Raw genomic sequence first — 22,363 nt, forward strand, 5'->3', positions numbered from 1 at the left:
TGTTAAATTTGTCATTATGCTCTTCTCTAATCTTTTTAATTTCCTCTATTGCGTGTTCTGTATTTTGCTTAATTTCCTTCCTAATTTCTTGAAGAGTTCTGTATATTAATCTTTTGTATTCTGCCTCTGGCAATTCCAAGAAATTTTCCTCCTCTGGATAATTTCTAGATTCTTTATTTGGGGAGCTTGCTGAAGCCATCATGGATTACATCTTTATGTTATTTGATATTGACTGTTGTCTCTGAGCTATCAATAAGTTATTATATTTATTTATTTTATGTTTGCTTACTGTGTCCTAGCCTCTTGTTTTGATATGCCCAAATAGGCTGCTCTTGACAGCTAGTTTGATTATTGGCACCTTTCAAGCTCTGATGTCCTGTCACCAGGTGGTTAGATCTGTTACTAGATATGTGAGCTCAGGAGTCTGCCCACTCCTCCTGTATGGATTCAGCTCAGGTGCCCAGGTAGATAGCCACCAAGTGTGTGGTGTATGCTCTCACTTACAGTCCTAGACAGGCATGTGTGATTGGTATAGGCACAGGCATCTGGCTGTAGCAGGGGGACACATTCTGAGCAAGGCAGGGGGCTGACGGCCACCCCTGAGTGTCCAGGAGGAAGGCGTGTCCCTGTTCCCTAGAGTGGGTAGGTGGGCGGGTTTTGCAGCCGGACTATGAGCACCTAATGCTGTTGGCTGTAAGGACTGGGAACACCTCTTATTCATGGGCCTTTATTGCAGGTGGCTAGGTGGCATGGTTGGAGCCACCATTCCTCAGGCCCCTGATGTGGGTAGGTGAAGACCCTGCTTAATGGGCAGAGCAGTGTCAAATGTCAAGAACCTGCCACTTCACAGCTGAAACAGTTGAAGTTAGACTTCCAGTATATACCCTGTTGTACTGTGGTAATGAGGGCTTATGCTGTTTAAATGGGCCCACACACGTCTATGCAGAGGGAAAGGCACTCAAAGTCCGTGGATTCCTTATGCCTGTGCCTAGGCAAAGGAGCTGTGCGTACCCTGGGTTCCTGGCTTAGGGGAGCCTGCAGTTTATTTTTTCCTGTTTGTTAATTTGTTCACTCTCCAAGGCAGGGAGAATGGCTCAGGGCATGTGACGGAACCTACTTCCGGCCCAGGGGACTTGGCAATTGCTGAAGCCGGTTGGGGACCCATTGCAGAGCAGGGAGCAAGGAGGTACATGGGAGAGAAGTTTTTCCTCAGCGGGGGTGTTCTTGATCTGTGCAGTAGGCTGTATGGAAGTACTTAATCTTTCGCTGATCCCGGGCTGCTTCTCACTGGTTCTGGGTGGCCATGTAGACTCTGTGGCTGGGTCTGTCCCATTGTGGAAAATGTGCCTCCCAAGCACTGCTGCTTACCTGCCTCACCGCTCACCCCCAAGCTGATCAGGCCTGGGTCAGGTCTGGCAATTCCTCACTGCTTCCGAACCATCTCTCCCTCCCTCTGCCACTCAGTCCGGTTCCTCAACTCTGCCTTTGATGTTCAGGACCCCCAGGTTGTCGTATATAATTGGTTTACTTGTTTTTTCGGGTCTTTGTTCTAAGAGCGTCCACCGGAAGCATCTGACTGCTCCACAGTCTTGGCCCACCCCTATTTCTAGCTTTTTAAGGAAACGCCAAATCGATTTCCAAAGTGGTTGTACCATTTTGCATTCCCATCAACAGTGTGTAAGTGTTTCATTCTCTCCACAACCTCTCCAGCATTTATTATTTTGTGTTTTTTGGATTAATGCTAGCCTTGTTGGGGTGAGGTGATATCTCACTGTAGTTTTGATCTGCATTTCTCTAATGGCTAATGATCGTAAGCATTTCTTCATGTGTCTGTTAGCCACCTGAATATTTTCTTTGGCGAAGTGCCTGTTCATATCCTTTGCCCATTTTTAATTGGGTTATTTTGTTGTTGTTTTTGAGGTTTTGCAGTATCTTAAAGATTTTAGAGATTAGATGCTGACTGGATTTGTCGTAGTCAAAAATTTTTCCCAGTCTGTAGGTTGTCTTTTGACTCTTTTGGTGAAGTCTTTTGATGAGCATAAGTGTTTGATTTTTAAGAACTCCTAGTTACCTAGTCTCTCCTGTGGTGCTTGTGCATTGTTACTTATGGTTCGCATCTAGATCCTCTTTTGCAAAATCAAGAGAAAAATTCTTCACCATTTCTGGCCTTCTTTCCTCTCATCTCAGCCCTTTAGAAAGTCCTTTTTGTGGTCTGATCTTCATTCCCCTTGCTACCATGTTAGTCAAGTAGAGCTACCCTTCCCTGCCTCTTCCACACACTCTCCTCTGCTCCAGCCTTCTTTTCTCTCCTTCCTACCCCTGACCTTCTTCCCTTATTTAGACTCCTTGACTCCCTTACCATTATTATCCTTTAGAACCCCTTATTTAGAATGCAAGAATGTGAAAGTTGTAAATGCTCTCAGATTGTTTATTTACCTCCTTCACTCTATAGATAGGGAAACTAAGGCCTAGAGAAAAATTCTGCCATGTCCCACAGCCAGTGAATGATTGAGGCAGGACTAGAACCTGGTCCATTTCTTGTTTGGTTCTGCCTTCACTATGGCTTAGTGTCTTGAAGAGAACTGAGTGCAGCCCTTAGTGCCTACAGGCCCAGTTCCCAGGGCCTTGGTTAGCCCACCCGTGACTCATGGAGGGACCTTGGTGGCGCAGTGGTTAAGAGCTTGGCTGCTAACCAAAAGGTCAGCAGTTCAAATCCACCAGCCTCTCCTTAGAGGCCTTATGGGGTAGTTCTACGCTGCCTCATAGGGTCGCTGTGAGTTGGAATGGACTTGATGGGAAGGAGTTTTGACTCATGGAAAGGGGCCCTGGTGGGACAGTGGTTAAAGCACTTGGCTGCTAACTGAAAGGTCAATGGTTTGAACCCACTCACCGGCAGTGCTCTATGGTAGAGAGATGTCGCAGTCTGCTTCCTGAAAGATTTCAGCCTTGGAAACCCAATGGGGCAGTTCTACTCTGTGCTATAGGGTCTCTATGAGTCAGAATCAACTCTAGTTGACAATGAGTTTTTGGGGTAGACTCACGGAGTCTGCACACCGGAGGGACAGGTCTTCTCTGAGGCCCTTACTCCAGCCGTGTACATGTCCCTATCGCCATCTTGAAGAAACTGCTGGATCCACAGGGGAAGTGAAACTATGAGGGGAGAGAAAGAGTTGGGGTAGAGTTCTGAAAGTGACAACCACAGGTTAAGTTTAGAGGACTGAGAGCTTGGGGGTCCACTCTGAGGACCCACATGTCCCCCTTTACATCCTATTACAGGCCATGGTAGCTTTGTTAACGGTCCTTGGGTTCCTGCTGGCCTTGAGCAGAGGTGAGAGGGAGTTGGACACCAAGATCCCATCTCCAGGGGAGGCCACGGAATGGGGGGATCCTGACCTGTCTCTACTGGGGTCCTGCCAGCCAGCTCCCTCCTGTCGAGAGTGCATCCTCTCACACCCCAGCTGTGCATGGTGCAAGCAACTGGTAAAGATGGGCATGTGGCCTTTGAACCATGTGTATGTCTGTATATGCAGCCTGGGCGTATGTGTAAGCAAGGCTCCTGTATGTGATGGTATGGACATGTGTGTCATTTTCTGGGTGCACTCCACAGCCGTGTGTGTGACTAATTTGTGCACATAGGACTCCTGTGTGTGTGTGAGGGGGCATATACATGCATGCAAGGCTCCTGAGCATGTGTGCTTATGTCTGTCTGCATATTGTATACCTATGGAGAGGGCATGTGGCCATGAATATGAAGGAAGTATGTGTTTGTAAGAATTTATGTTTGTGTAGAGGTAATTGGAGGAACCTGTACACATGTGAGAATGTGATTGGAGTTTCTGAGTCTGCGTTTGTGGGGGAAGGGTTATGTTCCTGGGTGTGTAGCAGCCTGTGACTGGGTGGGTGGGTGTGGGGAAGGGATTTGAAGCCTCTTGGCTTGCGGGGGAAGGCTTGAGTCCCTAAGTGAGGAGTGAGTGGCTGAGAAGGATGTTGAGGAGCAAGTGTTCAAACAAGGGTGTTCTTTGTTTATGCCTAAAAGAGACAGGGCTCACTGAGTGGCAGGACATGAGGGGTGCCCATGCTGGGGATGGGGGACAGAACTGTATCACAGGAAGATGGGGAGTTAGATCAGTACAGGCACTGAGATAAGAGATGGGGCAAACTCAAGGAGGCAGAGTTACAGAGACTGAGAAGGCCTGGGAGAAAGGCACACAGGGTGGTAGATCCAGAGTTAGAGGGAGGTGGAGAGGCATAGATGCCAGGCTGGGGGAGGGGAGTCAGCAGGCTCTTGGGACAGGCAGGTCTGTGTCTGCTTCCTCCAATCCCCAGACCAGAGGCTGGCACCTAGGCCAGCTGAGAAGCCGCTCTAACCATTTCCTTCCCCTGCGGCTTCTCAGCCAGTCCCAGAGGTGCCAGAAACATGGGGGGTAGTGGGGGTGGTTGGGGTGGTGAAGGGGTCTCCCCTTCTGTCCTTTTGTCCCTGGCCTTCCTTTTCCCAGGAACTGAGGGGTCTTAGCTCAACTCCCTTTCCAGATCAGCCTGAGTATGTAGAGGAGGTTGGGCTAGAGGCCAGGCTCCCCCCTTTTTGTGGCAGTGATGTCCCTGAGATCTCAACAGCAAGTCTGTGGCCCTAGGGGGAGGGCAAGTGTGGGTGGCTGGCAAAAGGAGTAGTCAAGATAAGGGTAGGAGAGTGGGGGTGCTATAGGAAGTGGGGTTCCCACAGCGGAAAAGGACAAGGGATCAAGGGTAGCTCTAAAAGGGAGGGAAGGGGAGGGGATCAGAGGGGCTCAGGGAGTTGACTGAGAGGGAAAGGGACAGAGGTGGCCCGGAGTGCAGGGTGGTTCTAGAGGAGGGGTTGAGGGGCCCGTGGGGAGGTTGGGGGGTCCCGACGCGCCTCCACTCGCTGCCCAGAATTTCACGGCGTCAGGGGAGGCGGAGGCGCGGCGCTGCGCAAGGCGAGAGGAGCTGCTGGCCCGGGGCTGTCCCCCAGAGGAGCTGGAGGAGCCTCGCGGCCGGCAGGAGGTGCTGCAGGACCACCCGTTCAGCGAGGGCGCCCGCGGAGAAGGAACCGTCCAGCTGGCGCCGCAGCGGGTCCGGGTCACGCTGAGGCCGGGTGAGTTAGGGGCTGTGGGCCGGGCAGAGGTCTGAGCTGGGCTCCGAAGTCTCCTCGCTAACGTAGCGCCCACAACTCTCCACCCCCACCTCCCAGGGGAGCCCCAACGGCTCCGGGTCCGCTTCCTCCGTGCCGAGGGCTACCCGGTGGACTTGTACTACCTCATGGATCTGAGCTACTCCATGAAGGACGACCTGGAGCATGTGCGCCAGCTCGGGCACGACCTGCTGCTCAGGCTGCAGGAGGTCACCCATTCCGTGCGCATTGGTGAGCGGAGCGCTGTCCCCCACCCCGCCAGCCCTTGTCTCTGACTTGACTTCCACTGCAGCCTTACCCTCTGATAACTGGACACACAATAGCCCCGACTTACCCTCTCCCAGTTTCTTACAGACCTGGCCAGGCCCCAGGTTCTAACATCTCTTCCCAAGAAGCCCATCTTTGGGGTCAGAGGTGAAGGGGACATATGAGACTGTATGACTCTTATTTTATCTGGAGTAACTGAGGCCCGGAGTCTAGAGAGGCTGTGTTCAGACAGCTCCCCAGGTCAGACAGCTGCCCTGGACACACGAACCAGAGTACTACTCTGATGCCACAGTCACAGCCCATTGCCTGGATGCCACTGTCCCTGGCTCCACATTCTGCACTCACCTCTCCCCTGTTCAAGATTCCCATCTTTTGCCTTGTGCTGCTCCTACATCGTACACCCTCACCTTCTTCTTCCTTAGTCTTTAGGAAGCTCTGTCCCTGTCCCCTGTCGTTACAGCCTCCACCCCTCACTTCCCTGGTTGGCAGTCTCACCCCTTTGTTCCTGCAAGGTACTAGGTTCTGGCCCTCTAGGAGTACCTTCTCCATCACCTCCTTTATGGCTGCTCCCTCACCTTCCCATGGGCTCCTTCCTTCTGGGTCCTCAGCAGTGACCCCTTCAACTGGTTGCTGCCCAGTGACTTCTGGCACAGCCTTCACACCGCCCCCCCCCCCCAGGCTTTGGCTCCTTTGTGGACAAAACGGTGCTGCCTTTCGTGAGCACAGTGCCTTCCAAGCTTCGCCACCCCTGCCCCACCCGGCTTGAGCCCTGCCAGCCGCCTTTCAGCTTTCACCACGTGCTGCCCCTGACGACTGAGGCGAAGGTCTTTGAGCGGGAGGTGGGGCTCCAGAATGTGTCTGGCAACCTGGACTCACCCGAAGGTGGCTTTGATGCCATTCTGCAGGCTGCAGTTTGCCAGGTGAGGAGGTGAGACAGGATCTGAGCCTGGAGGACCATTTGGGTCCAGGACTGCCACCTATGTTGGATAATGCATAAATGAGGGGGTGTCATTCATATTGTAGTCATTGTAGATTTGCATATTTATGTTCACAATTTCTTGGTAGATTAGAATAAAGTATCTTGAAGAAGAAGCATGTTTTTCCAATTCATTGGAAGGTCCCTACTGACAGCAGCCCTGTTTAGGGGGCTGGGGAGAGCACAGAGGAACAAGGAGCTGGAGACAGGGGGTGGACAAACTGACTCAGAACAAGGCTGGTCAAATAAATCCTTGGCTCATAGAGATGGCTGGAGTGGCTCCAGGGCTGTGCCTGGGCACACAGACTACCCTCTTCTCCCATCCCAGGAGCAGATTGGCTGGAGAAACGTGTCCCGGCTACTGGTGTTCACCTCAGATGACACATTCCACACAGCTGGGGATGGGAAGTTGGGTGGCATTTTCAGGCCCAGTGATGGGCGCTGCCACTTGGACAGCAATGGCCTCTATAGCCGCAGCCCAGAGTTCGTGAGTCCTGCCTTCACCCCACTCCTCATCCCAGCCACACCTCCTCTTCTTCCATGGCTCCCAGCCCCCAGTTTCACACTCCTCCCTGGTGACCACCCTGCTGTGTTCCCCAGGAGTTCCTCCTCTCTGTGTCCCACAGCTGCTCAGACAGGAAACCTGTGTCACCTCATCCTCTCCCCACTCTTTATTCCTTGCCAAGCCTCCAGAGCTCCTTCTGCTGATGGAACCCTGTTTCCTGGATTCCCTGGGCTGAGAGCACCTTGTGTGTTTGGGGGGACCTATGGTACTCACCTTGTCCCCAACTCCCCCCCCCCGTCCAGGATTACCCCTCTGTGGGTCAGGTAGCCCAGGCCCTCTCTGCAGCAAATATCCAGCCCATCTTTGCCGTCACCAGTGCCACGCTGCCTGTCTACCAGGTAAGAACTTCTGAATGCCAGAACTCCACAGCCTTAACTCCCCTGAAGACCCATCCCCTCCATATGCCCTCCTCCTAGACCCCCAGAGGTCTATCTCCCTGGAGCTATGACCCATCCTTTTCCCTCCACTTCTCTTAATCCAGGAGCTGAGTAAATTGATTCCTAAATCCACCGTAGGGGAGCTGAGCGAGAACTCCAGCAATGTGCTGCAGCTCATCATGGACGCTTACAACGTGAGGGCCTGGGGTGTGGGGAAGAGTGGTGAGGGCCGACACTGGGGAAAGTTGGAAAGGGGTCCTTGGGCAGGGTGGAGGTGGCAGAACTAAGAGGGTCTAACCTTTTGGTCCAACCCTCCACTGGTCTACCCTACAGTTTGCATGTGACTGTCATTAATAGTCACTCAATCTTACATTTATAAATCCCTGGCATCTGCTATGTGCAAAGCATGGAGTCCTACTCTGGGCAAGGGAGGAAACATTCACTGAGCTTTTAGTTCATGCCAAGCACTGTCTTAAGTGCACATACTGTTTGCTATCTCATTTAACCCCACCCAAACCACTGCTTGGTAGCTATCATCATCCCTCTTTTAGAGATGAGGAGGCACACAAAAAAGAGGCTAAGTCACTTGCCCAAGGTCACATAGATCACAAATGGAAGGGCTGGCATTTGTCCTCTGTCTGTACACAAAGAATGTGAGACCTGGAGCCTGCTTTCAATAAGCTTGTAAACAATTCAGAGATATACTTCACTGAGCCATAGAATTTTACAGGTGGAAGGAACCATAACAATTTGGGTTTCTTGGGTTTAGGTCTTATCTCTGCAATTAGACTGTCACCTTCTTGATGTCAGGAGCCAGACCAGTTGCTGTCAAGTTGATTCCAACTCATGGACACCCCTGTGTGTCAGAGTAGAACTGTGCTCCATAGGGTTTTCATGGCTGTGATCTTTCAGAAGTAGATTGCCAGGCCTTACTTCCAAGGTACCTCTGGCTGGATTCAAACCACCAACCTTTTGGTTAGTAGCTGGGGCTTTTTGTGCCACCCAGGGACTCCTTGATGGCAGAGACTGTGTCCTAAATCTATGGCAAGTAAATCTGAGGCAGTATCAAATTTCCCAGGACAAACCTAATTTAAAGACTCCGCGCTTTACACCTGGTATGTACACAGGTTATAGGTCCTGACGTGGAGTTTGACAATCGTGGTCACTGCACGTTTACAGTGTCTGGCCAGCCCTTGACCTCTAGCAGGCCCTTGCTGGCAGCTACACTGAAGTGTTGTGTTCAGGCCTTTGAGGATCCCATGCACTTCACTCACAGTTCTGCCCAGCTCCTTCCTCCAGAAATGCGTCTTCACTGGGCAGAGTGGAAGGAGCCTCAGAGCAGATGGAGGGCAGGGTTCTGGCAGATTTGGAGTCACTGGAGAGAACATAAGGAGTCCCTGGGTGGCATAACTGGTTAAGCGCTCAGCTACTAACTGAAACATCAGTGGTTTGAACCCACTCAGAGGGGCCTTGCAAGAAAGGCCTGACGATCTGCTGCTGAAAGGTCACAGCCATGAAAACTCTATGGAGTTCAGTTCTATTCTGCAACACATGGGGTCGCCACGAGTCAAAATCAACTCGATAACTTTTTTTATTTTTTTTTGGAGAGAACATAAGATGGAATTGGAGTCCCGCCTTCATGTGGTTACTCACTCCCTGTCTTCCCACAGAGCTTGTCGTCCACAGTGACCCTTCAACACGTTTCACCCCTTCCTGGGGTCCACATCTCTTATGAATCCCAGTGTGGTGGTCCCGAGAAGAGGGAGGGTGAGACTGGGGATCGCGGCCAGTGCAATCACGTCCAAATCAACCAGACGGTGAGAGCCAGGAGAGGCAGAAGGAAGGCTGTGGGATTGAAGACTGGGTATGAGTGGGAAACTGAAGCAAGCAGGAAAAGATGGGCACAGAGAACAATGTAAAAGCATGGGGGTAGTCCTCTATTCATCCTTTCTGAGGGGGTTTAATGGGAAGCTGTGTGGGTGTGGGTGTGTGTGTGTGTGTGTGTGTGTGTATGTGTAAACTTAGTCTGATTCCTCAGGTGAATTTCTGGGTTACTCTCCAAGCTACCCGCTGCCTCACAGAGCCCCAACTTCTGAGGTTCTGGGCCCTTGGTTTCTCAGAGGAGCTGACTGTGGAGTTGCACACACTGTGTGACTGCAATTGCAGTGACACCCAGCCTCAGGCTCCCCACTGCAGTGATGGCCAGGGGCACCTGCAATGCGGGGTGTGCAGGTGAGAACCTCCTGCTTCCTTTCACTCATTTGGCTCCCAGGTAATAACCAACCCCGATTCCTACTGGAAGTCTTCCATCCTCCCACCAGGGTCTCTAAGCATCTTTTCCTAGAAGTCCTAAGACTCCACCCTGAATTTCCTCCCCTGAAGCCTCTCAGATATGCCCAGACCCTGCCCTAGACCAGAACTTCTTCTGCTCTTCTACCCCTTGGTGCTCCACTGTACTCCAGCATCCCTTCAGCCATGTCTCTTTCCAACCCTTGTGGGAACTGGGTTTAGACGACCCTGGGAAAGACACATCAAGGGATGGTCAAACTCTGGGACCCACCTTCTCCCCACCGCCCCCTTGCCTCCTTCTAGCTGTGCTCCCGGGCGTCGGGGCAGGCTCTGTGAGTGCTCTGAGGCTGAGCTGTCCTCCCCGGATCTGGAGTCTGGGTGCCGGGCTCCCAATGGGACAGGCCCCCTATGCAGCGGGAAGGGACGGTGCCAGTGTGGACGCTGTAGCTGCAGTGGACAAAGCTCTGGGCGTCTATGCGAGTGTGATGATGCCAGCTGTGAGCGACACGAGGGCATTCTCTGTGGAGGTACCTGGAGCTTTTGGGAGAAGGGTAGGGTCAGAGAGGCTCTCCTGAGGGCACTTAGGCTCTGGGAGCTACATGGCACTATGAGCAAGTATCAAAGGTTCTGGATGTGTCTGGCACACTTAAAAGGAATTGGGTGCATAGGCCTGTGAGGGGAATAGGTCAACTCTAGGCAGCTGTGATGACGTGACGTCCAATTATGTATGGGGAATATGGTTATCACCCCGTGCATGACTCTGCCCCAGGTTTTGGCCGCTGCCAATGTGGAGTGTGTCACTGTCATGCCAACCGCACGGGCAGAGCCTGTGAGTGCAGCAGGTCCATGGACAGCTGTGTCAGTCCTGATGGAGGCCTCTGCAGTGGGCATGGACACTGCAAATGCAATCGCTGCCAGTGCCTGGATGGCTACTATGGTGCTTTATGTGATCAGTGCCCAGGCTGCAAGACACCCTGCGAGAGACACAGGTGAGGCTGCAGGTCCCACATCTTGGGAGCAGGGGTACAGGGGGCTGGCTGAGCACTCCTATTCCTTTCTGCATGTGTGGGGGTGAGGACCAATGGGGTTAATGCCCAGCTGGTAACTTCTTGGGGTCTGCTGGGCAGGGACTGTGCAGAGTGCGGGGCTTTCAGGACTGGTGCCCTGGCCACCAATTGCAGCATGGCTTGTGCTCATGCCAACGTGACTCTGGCTTTGGCCTCCACCCTGGATGACGGCTGGTGCAAAGAGAGGACCCTGGACAACCAGCTATTCTTCTTCCTAGTGGAGGAGGAGGCCGGAGGCAGGGTCGTGCTAAGAGTGAGACCTCTAGAAAGTAAGTGGGTGAGGATGCTGTGGGCATGCCAAGTGGGGCCCTGCACATTTGATAGGCAGGGCCTCAGTACTCTGAAGACGAGGAGGTAAAGATAGTGGGAAACCAGGTTGGGAGGTGAAGCAAAGCTATGAATCACAGGGTGAAGGCAGAGGTGACAGGCCACGTACATTAGGCAAAGGCCCTGGGCGCTGAGGATAACTTTGGGTCCCACAGGGTTCACTTTGCTTTCAATGCGAGGCAGGGCTGGGGAGGCTAGATGGGGCTGGGGAGGCTAGATGAGGCTGGGTACAGCAGAGGCAACTGTTGATCTATCCCTATGCCCCAGCCCTCAAATGTTTGGGTCCTGTTTCTCCCCTATAGAGGAAGCAGACCACACCCAGGCCATTGTGCTGGGCTGCATAGGCGGCATTGTGGCAGTGGGGCTGGTCCTGGTCCTGGCTTACCGTATCTCAGTGGAAATTTATGACCGCCGGGAATATAGTCGCTTTGAGAAGGAGCAGCAGCAACTTAACTGGAAGCAGGTGAAGATATTCTGCCTCCTACCTCTCTGGGCTGGGTTTTACTTGCTTCCCATGGTTCGATCCCTTTCTTGCTCTCTGCTTCCCTACCCCACACCTTGCCCTGACTCCTCCCACCTAGGCCATGCTCACCTTGGTCTGTCCTTCCTCTGCACATCCACCCTTACTTCTTTGCCCCACCCCTCTGTTAACTTCAGTCAGCTCCTAGGGTCCTGCTCAAGTTCTAGACTGGCCTCTTAGGACTAAAAGGGATGAGGAATCCTGGGACCTTTCCTCATATTTCTAACCTCTTTCCCCAGGACAATAATCCTCTCTACAAAAGTGCCATCACAACAACCATCAATCCTTACTTTCAAGCAACAGAGAGTCCCCCTTCCTGAATGGGGAAGGGACACTTGCCCCGGGGCTCTTCTCTTTGGCAGGACAATGGGAATTTTGTGCGATGGTGGGGGTCCATCAGACAGCAGCCTGGGAGAGGACCCACCCATTGCCAAGGGGCAGTTTCCACCTTGCTTTATTTTCAGTGATACCCAAGAGGGCTGCCTCCTACTGCTGAAACTTTGCTTTCCTACCTCACGAGGGTGTTCCCCCCACCCAAGTGTACAATAAAGTCTTATCTCAGACCTCAGTTGTCATTTCTTCCCAACCAAGGCCAAAGCAGGCTGTTTAGCCTGGGCCTCGGGAAAGCCCTGTTCATTCCTCCTCCAGCTACTGAGGGCATGAAGAGGTTCTCAAACTCGAACGTGTAGAATTATGAAACAGGCTGATTCACCAGGTCTGGAATGGACTAGCTAGTGAATTCACTTCCCAGGTAATTCTGATGCCATGAGGGCTACAGAACACACACTGAGAAACACTACATTTGCTGATATTTAAGCTCATTCTGCTTGCTGTATGCATTCTCTCTCTTGTTCAGAATTAATTAATGCTCTTTACTTCTACTTACTGCTCCTCTGTAGAATGGGAGACAGAGTGGTCTATAGGGTGCTCAAAGTTGTGTGGTGGTCATACTTGGGGGATGAAGGAAAACCACTCAGGCCCCAGTGAAAAAGTGTCCCCAAAGACTATTTTTCCAAAGGAGGAGACAGTATGTAGAAAAGCCCCATTTTCTTTTTATTAAATATCCTAAATATATCACGAAGGAACATACACTGCACTTTAATGGTAAAAAGATACAAGTTTATAACATCTTATAAAAACTACCATTTAAAAGTGATCTTGTTCATTTGATATTCCCCTCCCCCAATAGCAAAATAAGTATATTAAAAAAAAAAAAAAAGAGGGTAGAGAGGAAGGGTAGGAGAGGGATTGTTGAAGATAAAAGCCCCAGGGCCATAGGAGAGGCAAAGGGCATCTGGGGGAGAAGGTTAAAAGTTGTGGCAGGACTCCACTCCTCATTTAACCCTCCCATATCAAGCCATGGGGCACGATCAGTAGCTAAGTGATGACAAGAGGCTGTTGGAGGGTGGACGGAAAACACTCGGGGTGCTGGGAAGGGCAGGGCTGGCAGGGCCTGGGGCAGCAGCTCACCCAGAAACTGGTGCTATTCTTTTTCCCAGGTCCCGGAACTCCACAACCTGGTTTCTGAGAGCCTGCCTTATCTCCCTTTCCCCTCACTCCAAACACACCTGAGACATCTTTCCAGTGCTAGGCCCCACCCCTGCAGAAGGGGTGGAGCATTGGACCTAGAAGCCTTTGCAGCCATCTTAAGTCTGTGGTTTCCCTGGGGTATAGGTCGGGCTCCTGGGCCCTCTGGGTGTTAAGTCACTCCTCTCACCCATTTGCTCCTCACACATCCACTGCCCTAGAACAGCAGCACCTGCACAACTGAACTAACCACATGCTCCTGAATTCCTTCCTGCCCTTCAATCCTTGGCAGGGGTGGTTCTGGTATGGTCCTTTGCACATATGACCAGAAATTCCTTCCCTCACACCCATCCAGGCAGGAAGCCAAGGCCTGTGTGAAGGGCCAGGGCACACACTGATCTAGTTCTGATAACTGAGGGTTATCAATCACGCCTGTGATTCTCTCCACACACACTCCAATCTTGGACTAGCTCCAAGTGGCAGGGAGAACCCTCCTATTTTCAAAAGCGCTTTTGGGGGGATAAATTTTTCTTAATGTGTCCTGCTTCCCAGAATATATTCCTAGAGGTGAAAAAGAAAAAACCCAGCCCCATCAGAGCTCTCTAACAGTAAGGGGGCTGGCTCACATGCAGCGAGATGCCCCTGCTTGCAGGGACCACAGGACAAATCCAAGGACTGAGGTCTAGGTTCTGGACATCAGACAGGAGCTTCAACATAAAGCTGGAAGAGTGCAAGGCAGCAAACACATTCCCCAGCGTCTCCCCCAAGGGATCTCAGATGCTATCAGGGAAAATCTAAAAGGTCCCCTACCTCCTTTTTTTTCCCCTAAAATGTTCATACCTCAGAAATATGGAAGAACCCCACCTTGAAAATAGCCAGGAGGTTGCTGCTGCTGTTTATTCTCTACGTTTCCTGGAAAATGAAACCACACTTCCTGGAGGTTGCCATCTCAGACCTCCACTGACAACTTGGTGCTCAGGTTCACCTGGTCTCCATGATTATTCCAAGACAGTTCCCCTGTCCCCACAGGTCAGGGCAGGCCACAGTGGGGGGGTCAACCAATCCCCAGCAACTCCCATAAGGATCCTTTCCTTAGCAGGAAGAAAGATTTTTATTTCACCTTAGAAAGTTCATGTTCACAAGTCCCTGGCCTGGATTGGAAACACCCTAACAACCAGTCTATTCAATCAATTTTTTAAAACCCTCCAAAACAAAGCTCTCCTGTCCCCTAAACTGAGTTCCTCAGCTCCTGCTGGAACCTCAAGCAACCTTCAGGTCTGGGTGGGGGGAGAATGCTGTTTTATGTTCATCCTCCCTGAAGGTGAGGGCCTGAGAAGGGTTTGGCTCAATAATATGCTATCTCCTCCAAGCACACAAACACGAACACTCATCACATACACACATATACCCCTGGTCACTTTTTGGGGAGTGGATAGGATGGTGGTGTGGGAGCAGCAAGGAGCAAAGAATACTGGTTAAGAATAAAACCCACCTACATTAGGTTTCTCCCTCAGTTCTTTCTCTGCAGGCTCCACCCACTCCCACCATTCTTCACTGGGTAGGAATGGCCATCAAGAAGGAAGCCAAGATCTTGTTCTTTGGGACAAAAAACCAGATCTCTATCTCCTCTACCTGAATACAGTGATAGGACTTGGGCAGGCAGAACAGCTCCTACTGCTCAACAGTCATGTCAGAGGACACCAAATTTGTTTTTTTCCCCAACAGCTGTTGCCCAACTTTGGACTAGTCTTGGGCTGTTCCTAAGAGGGCACAAAGAGAACCCACTTTGACATCCATGACTCCCGATCAACACGTCTGTCTGTCTTTAGAAGTCAATGGCAGTGAGGTAGCCACAAACTCTCTCCAAGATCAACTTCCCAAAGAGAGAAGAAACGGGCTTTATGGGCCACTCCCACTCAAGTTTCCTCCAAAAGGCACTTGAGCTGACCCCATCAGGTACCTGTGTGGCATGGGCCATTATAATACCCATGGGCACAACTCTTGCTTGTCCCCTGAGGAAGAGGTACCTGTCCACTCTTCTTGGATCCAGCCCTTGTCAGCTCCTTCCACTGTTCTTCCTTTTGTCCCTACAGTGTATAAGGAGGCCCAAGTAAGCTCAGCTGCCACCCCTGATCCTATTCTCCCTCAGATAGGAGGTGAGGCGCAGGGCTGTGGAATACTGAGGATCAACTGCAACTAAAAACTCAATTTTTGGGGAGGGCTGGACCAGCCATAGTCCCTGCTTTGTACCAGGACTCTATGCATCCAGATTACCTGTATCCATAGTTTACCTGCTGAAATTGCTTTTGGATAAACAAAAACAAGAACAAAACTAACAAAAAATCCTTTTCCCCAATCTTTTCCTTTTCAGCTGCCAGCTGGAGTCCAAGGTTGTGGGAGCCACACTTCAGTCTTGGTCCTGTACCTTGACTCCCCCTCTTACGACCTCAGCCAAGGGTCCAGGGACTAGTTCCCCCACCCAGGGATGCTGTAGAACTTCCCCAAGATACTCATAGTCTCAGATTATTTACAGAACTGAGGCTTTGAGGCTGCTGTCCCCTGATGTACTCTTCTGGTCTCCTGGGTCCACTCTTCCAGGAGGGGGCAGGTACAGATGGGGTGGTGGTGGGACCATCGACCAGAGGGGGTGCGCTCTTCGGTAGATTCTTCTGATCATTCCCACCACCTGGGGCCCCTTGCACCTATAAAGAAAACTGCCCATCGGAAGTCTTGGACTGGCACCCTTGGCACATCCGTTTGTGTCTGAGTAATCGATCTGTCCGAGAAAAACACTGAGAAGAGAGGGAGGGTTAAGTGCCTAGAAGGAGAAACTCAGCCACCTGTTGGTACACATCACACTCTATGTCTCTTCAGTATTTACACAGATGGCACAAGCACACAGTGGTTAGGAATGCAAACCCTGGAGCCAGAGTGCCCAGGTCTGCGTCCTGGCTCCAGATTTACTACCTGTGTGACCTTGGGCAAGTTATCTAACAGCTCTCAATCGGGCACTCATCTGTAAGACAGGGCTAAAAGGATCTGCTCACAGCTCCTTTAGTCATCAAAAATTTACTGAGTATCTACCTTGAGACAGGTATAGCTCTTGGTATTGAGGATATAGTGGAGAACCAGTGGGACAAAGTCTCTGCCCTCATGAACTTTCACTCTAGTGTTTTGAATATGCGATGTAAGAGCATGGAACAATGCTTGAGACCCAGCAAAGCATTCAGGAAGTGTTAGCTGTTATCATTACCATCTCTTGCTCTTGTCTAATTTTGGTCCTGGCTCTTACATTATCATCAAATCAGACACTGCTACCCAGAGCAGAGATTTTATCTTTTCCTCCAAAGTACAGAAGCTCTGAAGTTGGACTGAATCCCAGCTCTGGTCTTTACCTGCTGCGTCTTTGGGAAACTTAACTGCTCTGAATCTCAATTTCCCCATATATGAAAAGAGAATGAAGACAACTACCTTGTAGCGCTTTTGTGAGGATTAAATGAAATAATCTATGGAAAGTAACTCATCACAGTACCTGGCACAGATTAAGGGCTTAAGAAATGCTACTGTTATTATTATTACTATGATTACTCTAATGGTCCCCACCATTAGAATAAGCTGTATAAGGCCAGTAAGATGCACCTCTTCTGAGATGCTGATTCTATTAGGGTAAGGAGAACCAGGTGGGCCCCTTGTCAAGGCACAGAGTGGGGGCTGGCCCTGGTCAAGGAAAAGTTTGTGTGTGGAGGCTGGGGGATGACATGTAAGCCTTACCTGATGACACCGTTCACACTGGTAAGGCTTTTCGCCACTGTGTACACGCTTGTGGCGCTCCAGGTGATACTTCTGGATGAAGCGCATATCACATATATCACACTCAAATGGCTTCTCACCTGGTCCAAGTAGAGAGAGAAGCAAATGTAAGGAGGTATACATATGGTACGGAAACTCATTCCAGGTGTTTTCCCAGATACTTTAACTCTTAGCAATGCATAGACCAAAGCTATCAAAAATGGGGAGGGGTCCTCAAAGCTGCTAGTCCCAGTGGCAGCAGACACAGAGCCATGCAATCTTTTTACCTCATTCACTTACCTTCTTCCGCGATTTCTAATACGTGGCCTTTAAAATAAACCCAACTAGGGTTCTACGCTCACACAGAATACAAGTGATAGACTATTCTCCCCCTTCAAATACAGACAAGAGACTTACCAGTGTGAATAAGGATGTGCCTCTTGAGGTGGTAACTGCTCCTAAAGGCTCCAAAGCAGTGTTGACAAATAAAATTTTTGGGGATCTTTACTTGAAAAGAACCATTTTGTTCCACTACCACCACCTAGGGGCAACAATCAGGCATGTCATGAGGCTATTCCTCTGTGTCTTTCCTGGAGAGACCATTCTACTGTGTCCTCTTCCAGCTGCTGGACAAAGGAACCTGTCTGTGGCTTGGTTTGCTTTTCTCTCTACTCTGACTAAAGAGCTGTCATCTCTCATATTGCTTAGCATTAAGAGGGGAAGGAGGTGTGGTGGGTAAGCTGTCTGCCTTGTCAAACCCAACACTCTGAATATGACCTGAGGGGCAGTCTGCCTGGACCTCTGCCAAAGGATCCCATGCCTATCCACTTCTTTCCCTTAGTAAGGATGTTCCAGAGAGGGCAGAGATCAACTACTACAGTGGTTTCTGCATGAAATCAAGGTGACGCATTTACTGGTTGTGAGGGGCCAAAACGTCTAGGGAAAGTTCCAAGTTGAGTCACGGGGGAGGAGGAAGACTACCACATTACCCAACTGCATAAGTTCAGGAGATTACCCCATTACCTGCCTTTTTAACAGTCTTTTTTGAATGAGAGGCCTCAGCCAAGCTGTCATCATCTTTGCGGCTTCGGGACTTATCGCTGTCTTTTCGGTGGCCCTTTAAATACAAATCAAATCTAAACTCATAGTCCATCTCAGAATACAAGACAGAAAACCAGACGCTGTTTTCAGATATACAATTATAAATGAGAGTAAACCACCTGCCCTAAAGGCTTAGAGAAAGTGTCCATTCATCCCCTTTCTACAGACCCTGATCTTAAGGGGTGTAGGTAGAGAAAAGACCTTCATAATCTCTCTAAAATATCCATGTTCATTTATTCCCCAGCTGGATTCCTTTCCCCACTTCCCTAAATGGAAGCACTGAGGAATCAAAGCTTGGCATCTCCTGGCAGAGAGCTTGGGCCACCCAATCCCCAGGTGCCACACTGGACTCAAGAGCTGTACCTGACTTGAGCACCTCAGCACATCAGGGCTACCTGCCCGCTCGCCATTCTCGGCCTGCTTGCTGGCAATCTGGCTCAGCATCATCTTCTTGCTGGCTGCAGTGGGAACCAAACTCACACCTGCTAGGCCTTCACAAGCCAGGAGACTTGCCTAAGTTGAAAGGAGATAAGGCGTCAGGTCACCTGGCAGGGCAAAACAGGCTGCCATCCTATAGAACTACCTTTTACACCCAGCTACAAACTGCTTCTCTCCAAAGAGTGTCACTCTTCACTTTCAAACCCTGCTTCTTTCAAGAGTTCTCCCTAACTCATCTCACCAGGAACTAATTACTTATTCTGAAGTCCCTCATCATTTAAATACAGAGCAGATGAATAATCAAGTATTATCGACAAGTCTATGTCATTAATACTGTACTAGATACAGTATGAGTATGTATGTAACACTTTGAAGACATTTCTAGGCCTTAACTGTGAATGGATATGAGGGTCTGTTCTGCTGACCCACTGAAATGGAAGATCCTAGGGCACTGTTGTTCTTCCTCTCCCAAAAGCACTCAGCTTCACAAAGCCTATTTCTGCTTGGTAGACCTCACCGGTACCAACTATATATTCTATCACGTCCCACGAATATGTTTATCAGTAAATGGAGGTCATTTCTCTCTTTACATTTAAAATTCCCTAAGTTTTGTCAACTACAAAGGATATAAAAATTAAGCCACTTGCAAGGATTTTGGAGTTGAATATACAATTTCTCTTGACCCTCCTAGCTATTTATATGTGTGCATGTATGTCCAAATTTCTTCACATTCCCTGCTCTACATACAGTTTAAAAAAATACTTAAGCAAGGGATGTTTACGTAAATTTTCACTTTTCATCACTACATGCTTCAAACCAACTTTGCTTAGCTACCAGTAGAGAATATACTATTCTTACTGAAAAAAACTCTTAAGAAATAGTTGGTTAGCAAACTCCCAAAAGTTACTTATAGAAAAATTCCTTTTTGTATTATCAGTATAACCTGGGACCCCTTTGCCCTGCGCTTCAGGGACTTTGGAGTAAAAGGTTTGAAGTTAAAAACCTTAGCTCTTGTGTTTGCAAACTGTGTAATCTTGGGCAAGTTACTCAACCTCTTTAAGCCTGAAATGCAAAATGCCTACAATACCTATCCTCACAGAGTTAATGACAATTAAATGAAGATGTAAAATGCTTAGCAGGGCCCAGCACTAAGCTAGTGCTTAGTGAAAGGCAGCTTTCTTAGAACAAGAGTTGCTGTGAAGTGCAATGCAACCAAAGAAGAAACTGAAGGGCTCCTACTCGGCATGGAAAGGAGGAAGCTGGGCGTGCAAAGGCAACTGGAAGAAAGCCAGTTATACTATAATCAGGCTGCCATCCTGGTGAGACTGGTAGAGGAGGTTCCCTGGAAGACTGTTGGGAGTGGCTTTGGGGATGCATACACATAGCGCTTCTACACATACAACTACAATAGCCTATCTGGTCATTCTGCTTCTCCAATCCATCTACCACTCCCACAATGACAATTACTTTCTAAATACACTGATCTGCTGTCACTCTGCTGTTTAACATTTTTCAGAGTCCCCATTCCCTGAAGAATAAAGTCTAATTCCTTAGCAAGACATAAAAAGCCCTTGGGTTAGACTCTGCTTACTCCAGGAGACAACTCTCCCCTCCACAACTATCCCCATGTAAATGCTTTGCTTCATTAACAGCCAACTACCTACAGTTTCGCCAACTGCACCATGTTCTCCCGTGCCTCTAAGCCCTTGCCCATGCAGTTCCACTTGTCTGAATGTCATTCTCTGTTTGCTTACCTAGCAAAATCCTATGCATCCTTCAAGTCTCATTTTTGTTCACTCAGGCAGAGGTATCATTCCCTCCTCTACAGTGTACATACCTCTATTATTAAACATTCCTTCTATCAACAGAGATTCACTGAGTTTCTACCACTAGCAAGCCGCTATGCAAGGTGCTGTGAATAGAAAGGTAAAAAATATACTGTCTCTCCATCCCCCATCCCTGCCAACTAGCCTGGAAGCTCTCTGGGGGCAGGAACAATGTCTTATTCATCTTTATATCCTCAGCACAATGCCTTACATGTAACAGGAGCTCAATAAATTCCTGCTGAAAAACAAATGAAGCATTCACCAGACTGTTCACTCCCTCATGCCCCTTAGCACTTAATGTACCAGGTATGAACTGAGTACATGTTGCTTTGTAAATGTCCCATCAGTGCCTGTGATGCAGTATAGCCTACCTCCTTCATTTGATTGGAAGCTCCCTGAAGGCAGGGGCTGTGGCCTGTCTCCTTTCCTTCCTCTAGATCTCCCCCTGGTGCTTAATACAGAGCTTGGCTCACTGGGGTTGGTCAGTATGTTGACTAAGGCAGAATTCAAGAGTGAAACTGCAAACACGCTTCCCAGTGATCTTGAAGTAGGAGGACTCTAGAGCTTTTTACCTGAGCCATGCTGATTTCTCACTTAATGCAACCCAAAAGTTCAGGAGTTTCTTGATCCACTTTTCCTTAAGACACTGTCGTTTGAAGAACTGTCACCAAATCACTGTAATGACTCCTCTGTGTCCCTTCAGTCCTGCTGCCATACTGAACTGCCTTTGTCTTCAAATAGAACTTAGTGTCCTCCAAAGGAAAGAGAGGTGTTCCAAGAATCCTTGGACTTTGCCTGGCTCCTGCCTACTGTCTGAAAAAAAAGTCTGCCAGTACTGGTTTTCCAGTTGAAGTCTCTCATCGAGGCTCACGATCTGTTTCAGAAACCTGAAACCAGAAAGGGAATTGTGACCATTAAGAACAACATCATCAGGCTATACAACCTGTGGTGCGCTAAACTTTTTTTGCTGGATGCTCCTGAGGCTCTCAAAAAGTGGTCATGCGGTCTAGGAGACTTTCCTTTCTAGGTCAGTAGAAGAAACAGGTCTCTAAGGCAAGACGGGCTGCCAGTAGGAGCAAAAGTAACTGGGGCTCCTTACAGAGGAACTTTGCCCACACAGCAAGCACTGGGATTTGCTAATTAAAGAATAGAAGAAGGGGGCGGAGGCCCTTTGAGGCTTCTGTGCCGAGTGGGCTGGACCAGAAACTAGCAATCTGTATAAGCGGCCTGGAGAACCGAGCAGCAGGAAACCTAGAGGGCCAACGCTGAGGGCCTGGGTGCCCAGCAGAAACTAGACTGGCAGCGTGCGCCCAGACCGGCTCAAACGTGCGCGTTCTCTAAGTCCGCCCGAAGGTACGGAAACTCGCTGCGGAGGTGGAGGGCAGGGAGGCAAAGCTCGGCGCGGCACGTCCCCTCCCTTCTGCCAACCAGCAGCTGAGCCCGCAGCACCAACCCGGAGGAGAGCGCCGAGGAGCGCGCGAGGTGCGTGCTCGCGCCCGCGCCCGCGCTCCCTCAGTCAAGCCCCCTTCTCCCGCGCCGGGGACGGTGCGCGCGCGCGCGCGCGGCGCCTTCCCCTCCCTCCGCGAGCCCCCTCCCTTCGCCACGCGCCCCTCCTCTCTTCCCCTCCCCCTTCCCGCGCGGCACCCCGCGGCCTGCGAGCTGCTGAAGCGCTGCCGTCTGCGCGGACGACGCTGACTTCTCTGGGGCGTGCGCCTACCTGGCAGGCGCGGCCTCTCACTGTCTCCTCCGTCACGCGGCGCCTCCTCCAGGCTCCAGTACACCGTGCCAACCCCGCGACCGCCGCTGCCCCCGCCGGGACCAAGGCAAGTTTACAAACACCAGCCCGGGGCCCGTTTCCCCGGAAGCACTTCCCCCTCCCCCTCGTCCGCTCCGCCGAGCAGCAACATCCACTTCCGGGCTCGGGAGTCTGGACGGGCGGGGGCAGCCTGAGAGGGGGTGAGGCTGGGGACGCAGGGAGGGGTGGGTGCAGCTGGTGAGTGGGCGGGCACCTGCGCGGGGAGGAACGGCACGAGGGTGGCCTAGCGGGACGGCGCGTGCGCTATGGCGAGGGTGAGCCCTGGCGGCCATCTTGACTGAGGGCAGAAACGAGGGTCCTGAAATAATTACGTGCTGGGTACTCGTTGTGAG

At 50.5% G+C, this 22,363-nt stretch overlaps 2 protein-coding genes across 5 annotated transcripts in view; one reads left to right on the forward strand and one right to left on the reverse strand.

The window, feature by feature from the left end:
* The window catches only part of ITGB7 (integrin subunit beta 7), a 16,881-nt gene extending 4,784 nt beyond the window's left edge, over window positions 1–12,097 (forward strand). Inside the window, exons 2-15 of one of the 3 annotated variants that reach the window (XM_023729114.1) lie at window positions 3,277–3,480; window positions 4,909–5,110; window positions 5,207–5,377; window positions 6,092–6,333; window positions 6,718–6,876; window positions 7,197–7,292; window positions 7,436–7,525; window positions 9,002–9,148; window positions 9,370–9,563; window positions 9,924–10,147; window positions 10,390–10,609; window positions 10,748–10,956; window positions 11,317–11,477; window positions 11,774–12,097. In XM_023729114.1, coding sequence (XP_023584882.1) covers window positions 3,280–3,480; window positions 4,909–5,110; window positions 5,207–5,377; window positions 6,092–6,333; window positions 6,718–6,876; window positions 7,197–7,292; window positions 7,436–7,525; window positions 9,002–9,148; window positions 9,370–9,563; window positions 9,924–10,147; window positions 10,390–10,609; window positions 10,748–10,956; window positions 11,317–11,477; window positions 11,774–11,854 — 2,397 coding nt within the window. In that variant the 5' untranslated portion in view covers window positions 3,277–3,279 and the 3' untranslated portion in view covers window positions 11,855–12,097. The remainder of the gene's footprint in view (window positions 1–3,276; window positions 3,481–4,908; window positions 5,111–5,206; window positions 5,378–6,091; window positions 6,334–6,717; window positions 6,877–7,196; window positions 7,293–7,435; window positions 7,526–9,001; window positions 9,149–9,369; window positions 9,564–9,923; window positions 10,148–10,389; window positions 10,610–10,747; window positions 10,957–11,316; window positions 11,478–11,773) is intronic. The other 2 variants (XM_023729115.1, XR_002823672.1) reach the window with 2 other exon arrangements.
* A 206-nt stretch (window positions 12,098–12,303) lies between these two features.
* On the reverse strand, window positions 12,304–22,071 carry ZNF740 (zinc finger protein 740). Of its 2 annotated transcripts, XM_004373991.2 has the most exons (7): window positions 21,933–22,071; window positions 20,788–21,102; window positions 18,315–18,464; window positions 17,878–17,967; window positions 17,268–17,391; window positions 16,833–16,951; window positions 12,304–15,853 (listed from the first exon to the last, which is right to left on the reverse strand). In XM_004373991.2, exons 2-7 carry the CDS (start codon window positions 20,794–20,796, stop codon window positions 15,764–15,766), a joined length of 582 nt encoding a protein of 193 aa, XP_004374048.1. In that variant the 5' UTR covers window positions 20,797–21,102; window positions 21,933–22,071; the 3' UTR covers window positions 12,304–15,763. The 2 variants fall into 2 exon arrangements, with proteins under 2 accessions (XP_004374048.1, XP_023584885.1); XM_023729117.1 differs by lacking the exon at window positions 21,933–22,071 and having other exon boundaries at window positions 20,788–21,639.
* Between the last annotated feature and the right edge of the window lie 292 nt (window positions 22,072–22,363).

Source organism: Trichechus manatus, unplaced genomic scaffold (genome assembly GCF_000243295.1).
Source record: "Trichechus manatus latirostris isolate Lorelei unplaced genomic scaffold, TriManLat1.0 scaffold00027, whole genome shotgun sequence".
Lineage (NCBI taxonomy): Eukaryota > Metazoa > Chordata > Mammalia > Sirenia > Trichechidae > Trichechus > Trichechus manatus.

What these genes read in the sequence shown, in the direction of transcription:
- ZNF740 (XM_004373991.2), bottom strand. An exon ending in GCACATCCTTATTCACACTG is followed by an intron (nt 16,952 to 17,267) that starts GTAAGTCTCTTG and finishes TACTTGGACCAG; the next exon opens with GTGAGAAGCCATTTGAGTGT. An exon ending in AGTGTGAACGGTGTCATCAG is followed by an intron (nt 15,854 to 16,832) that starts GTAAGGCTTACA and finishes CTCTCTTCTCAG; the next exon opens with TGTTTTTCTCGGACAGATCG.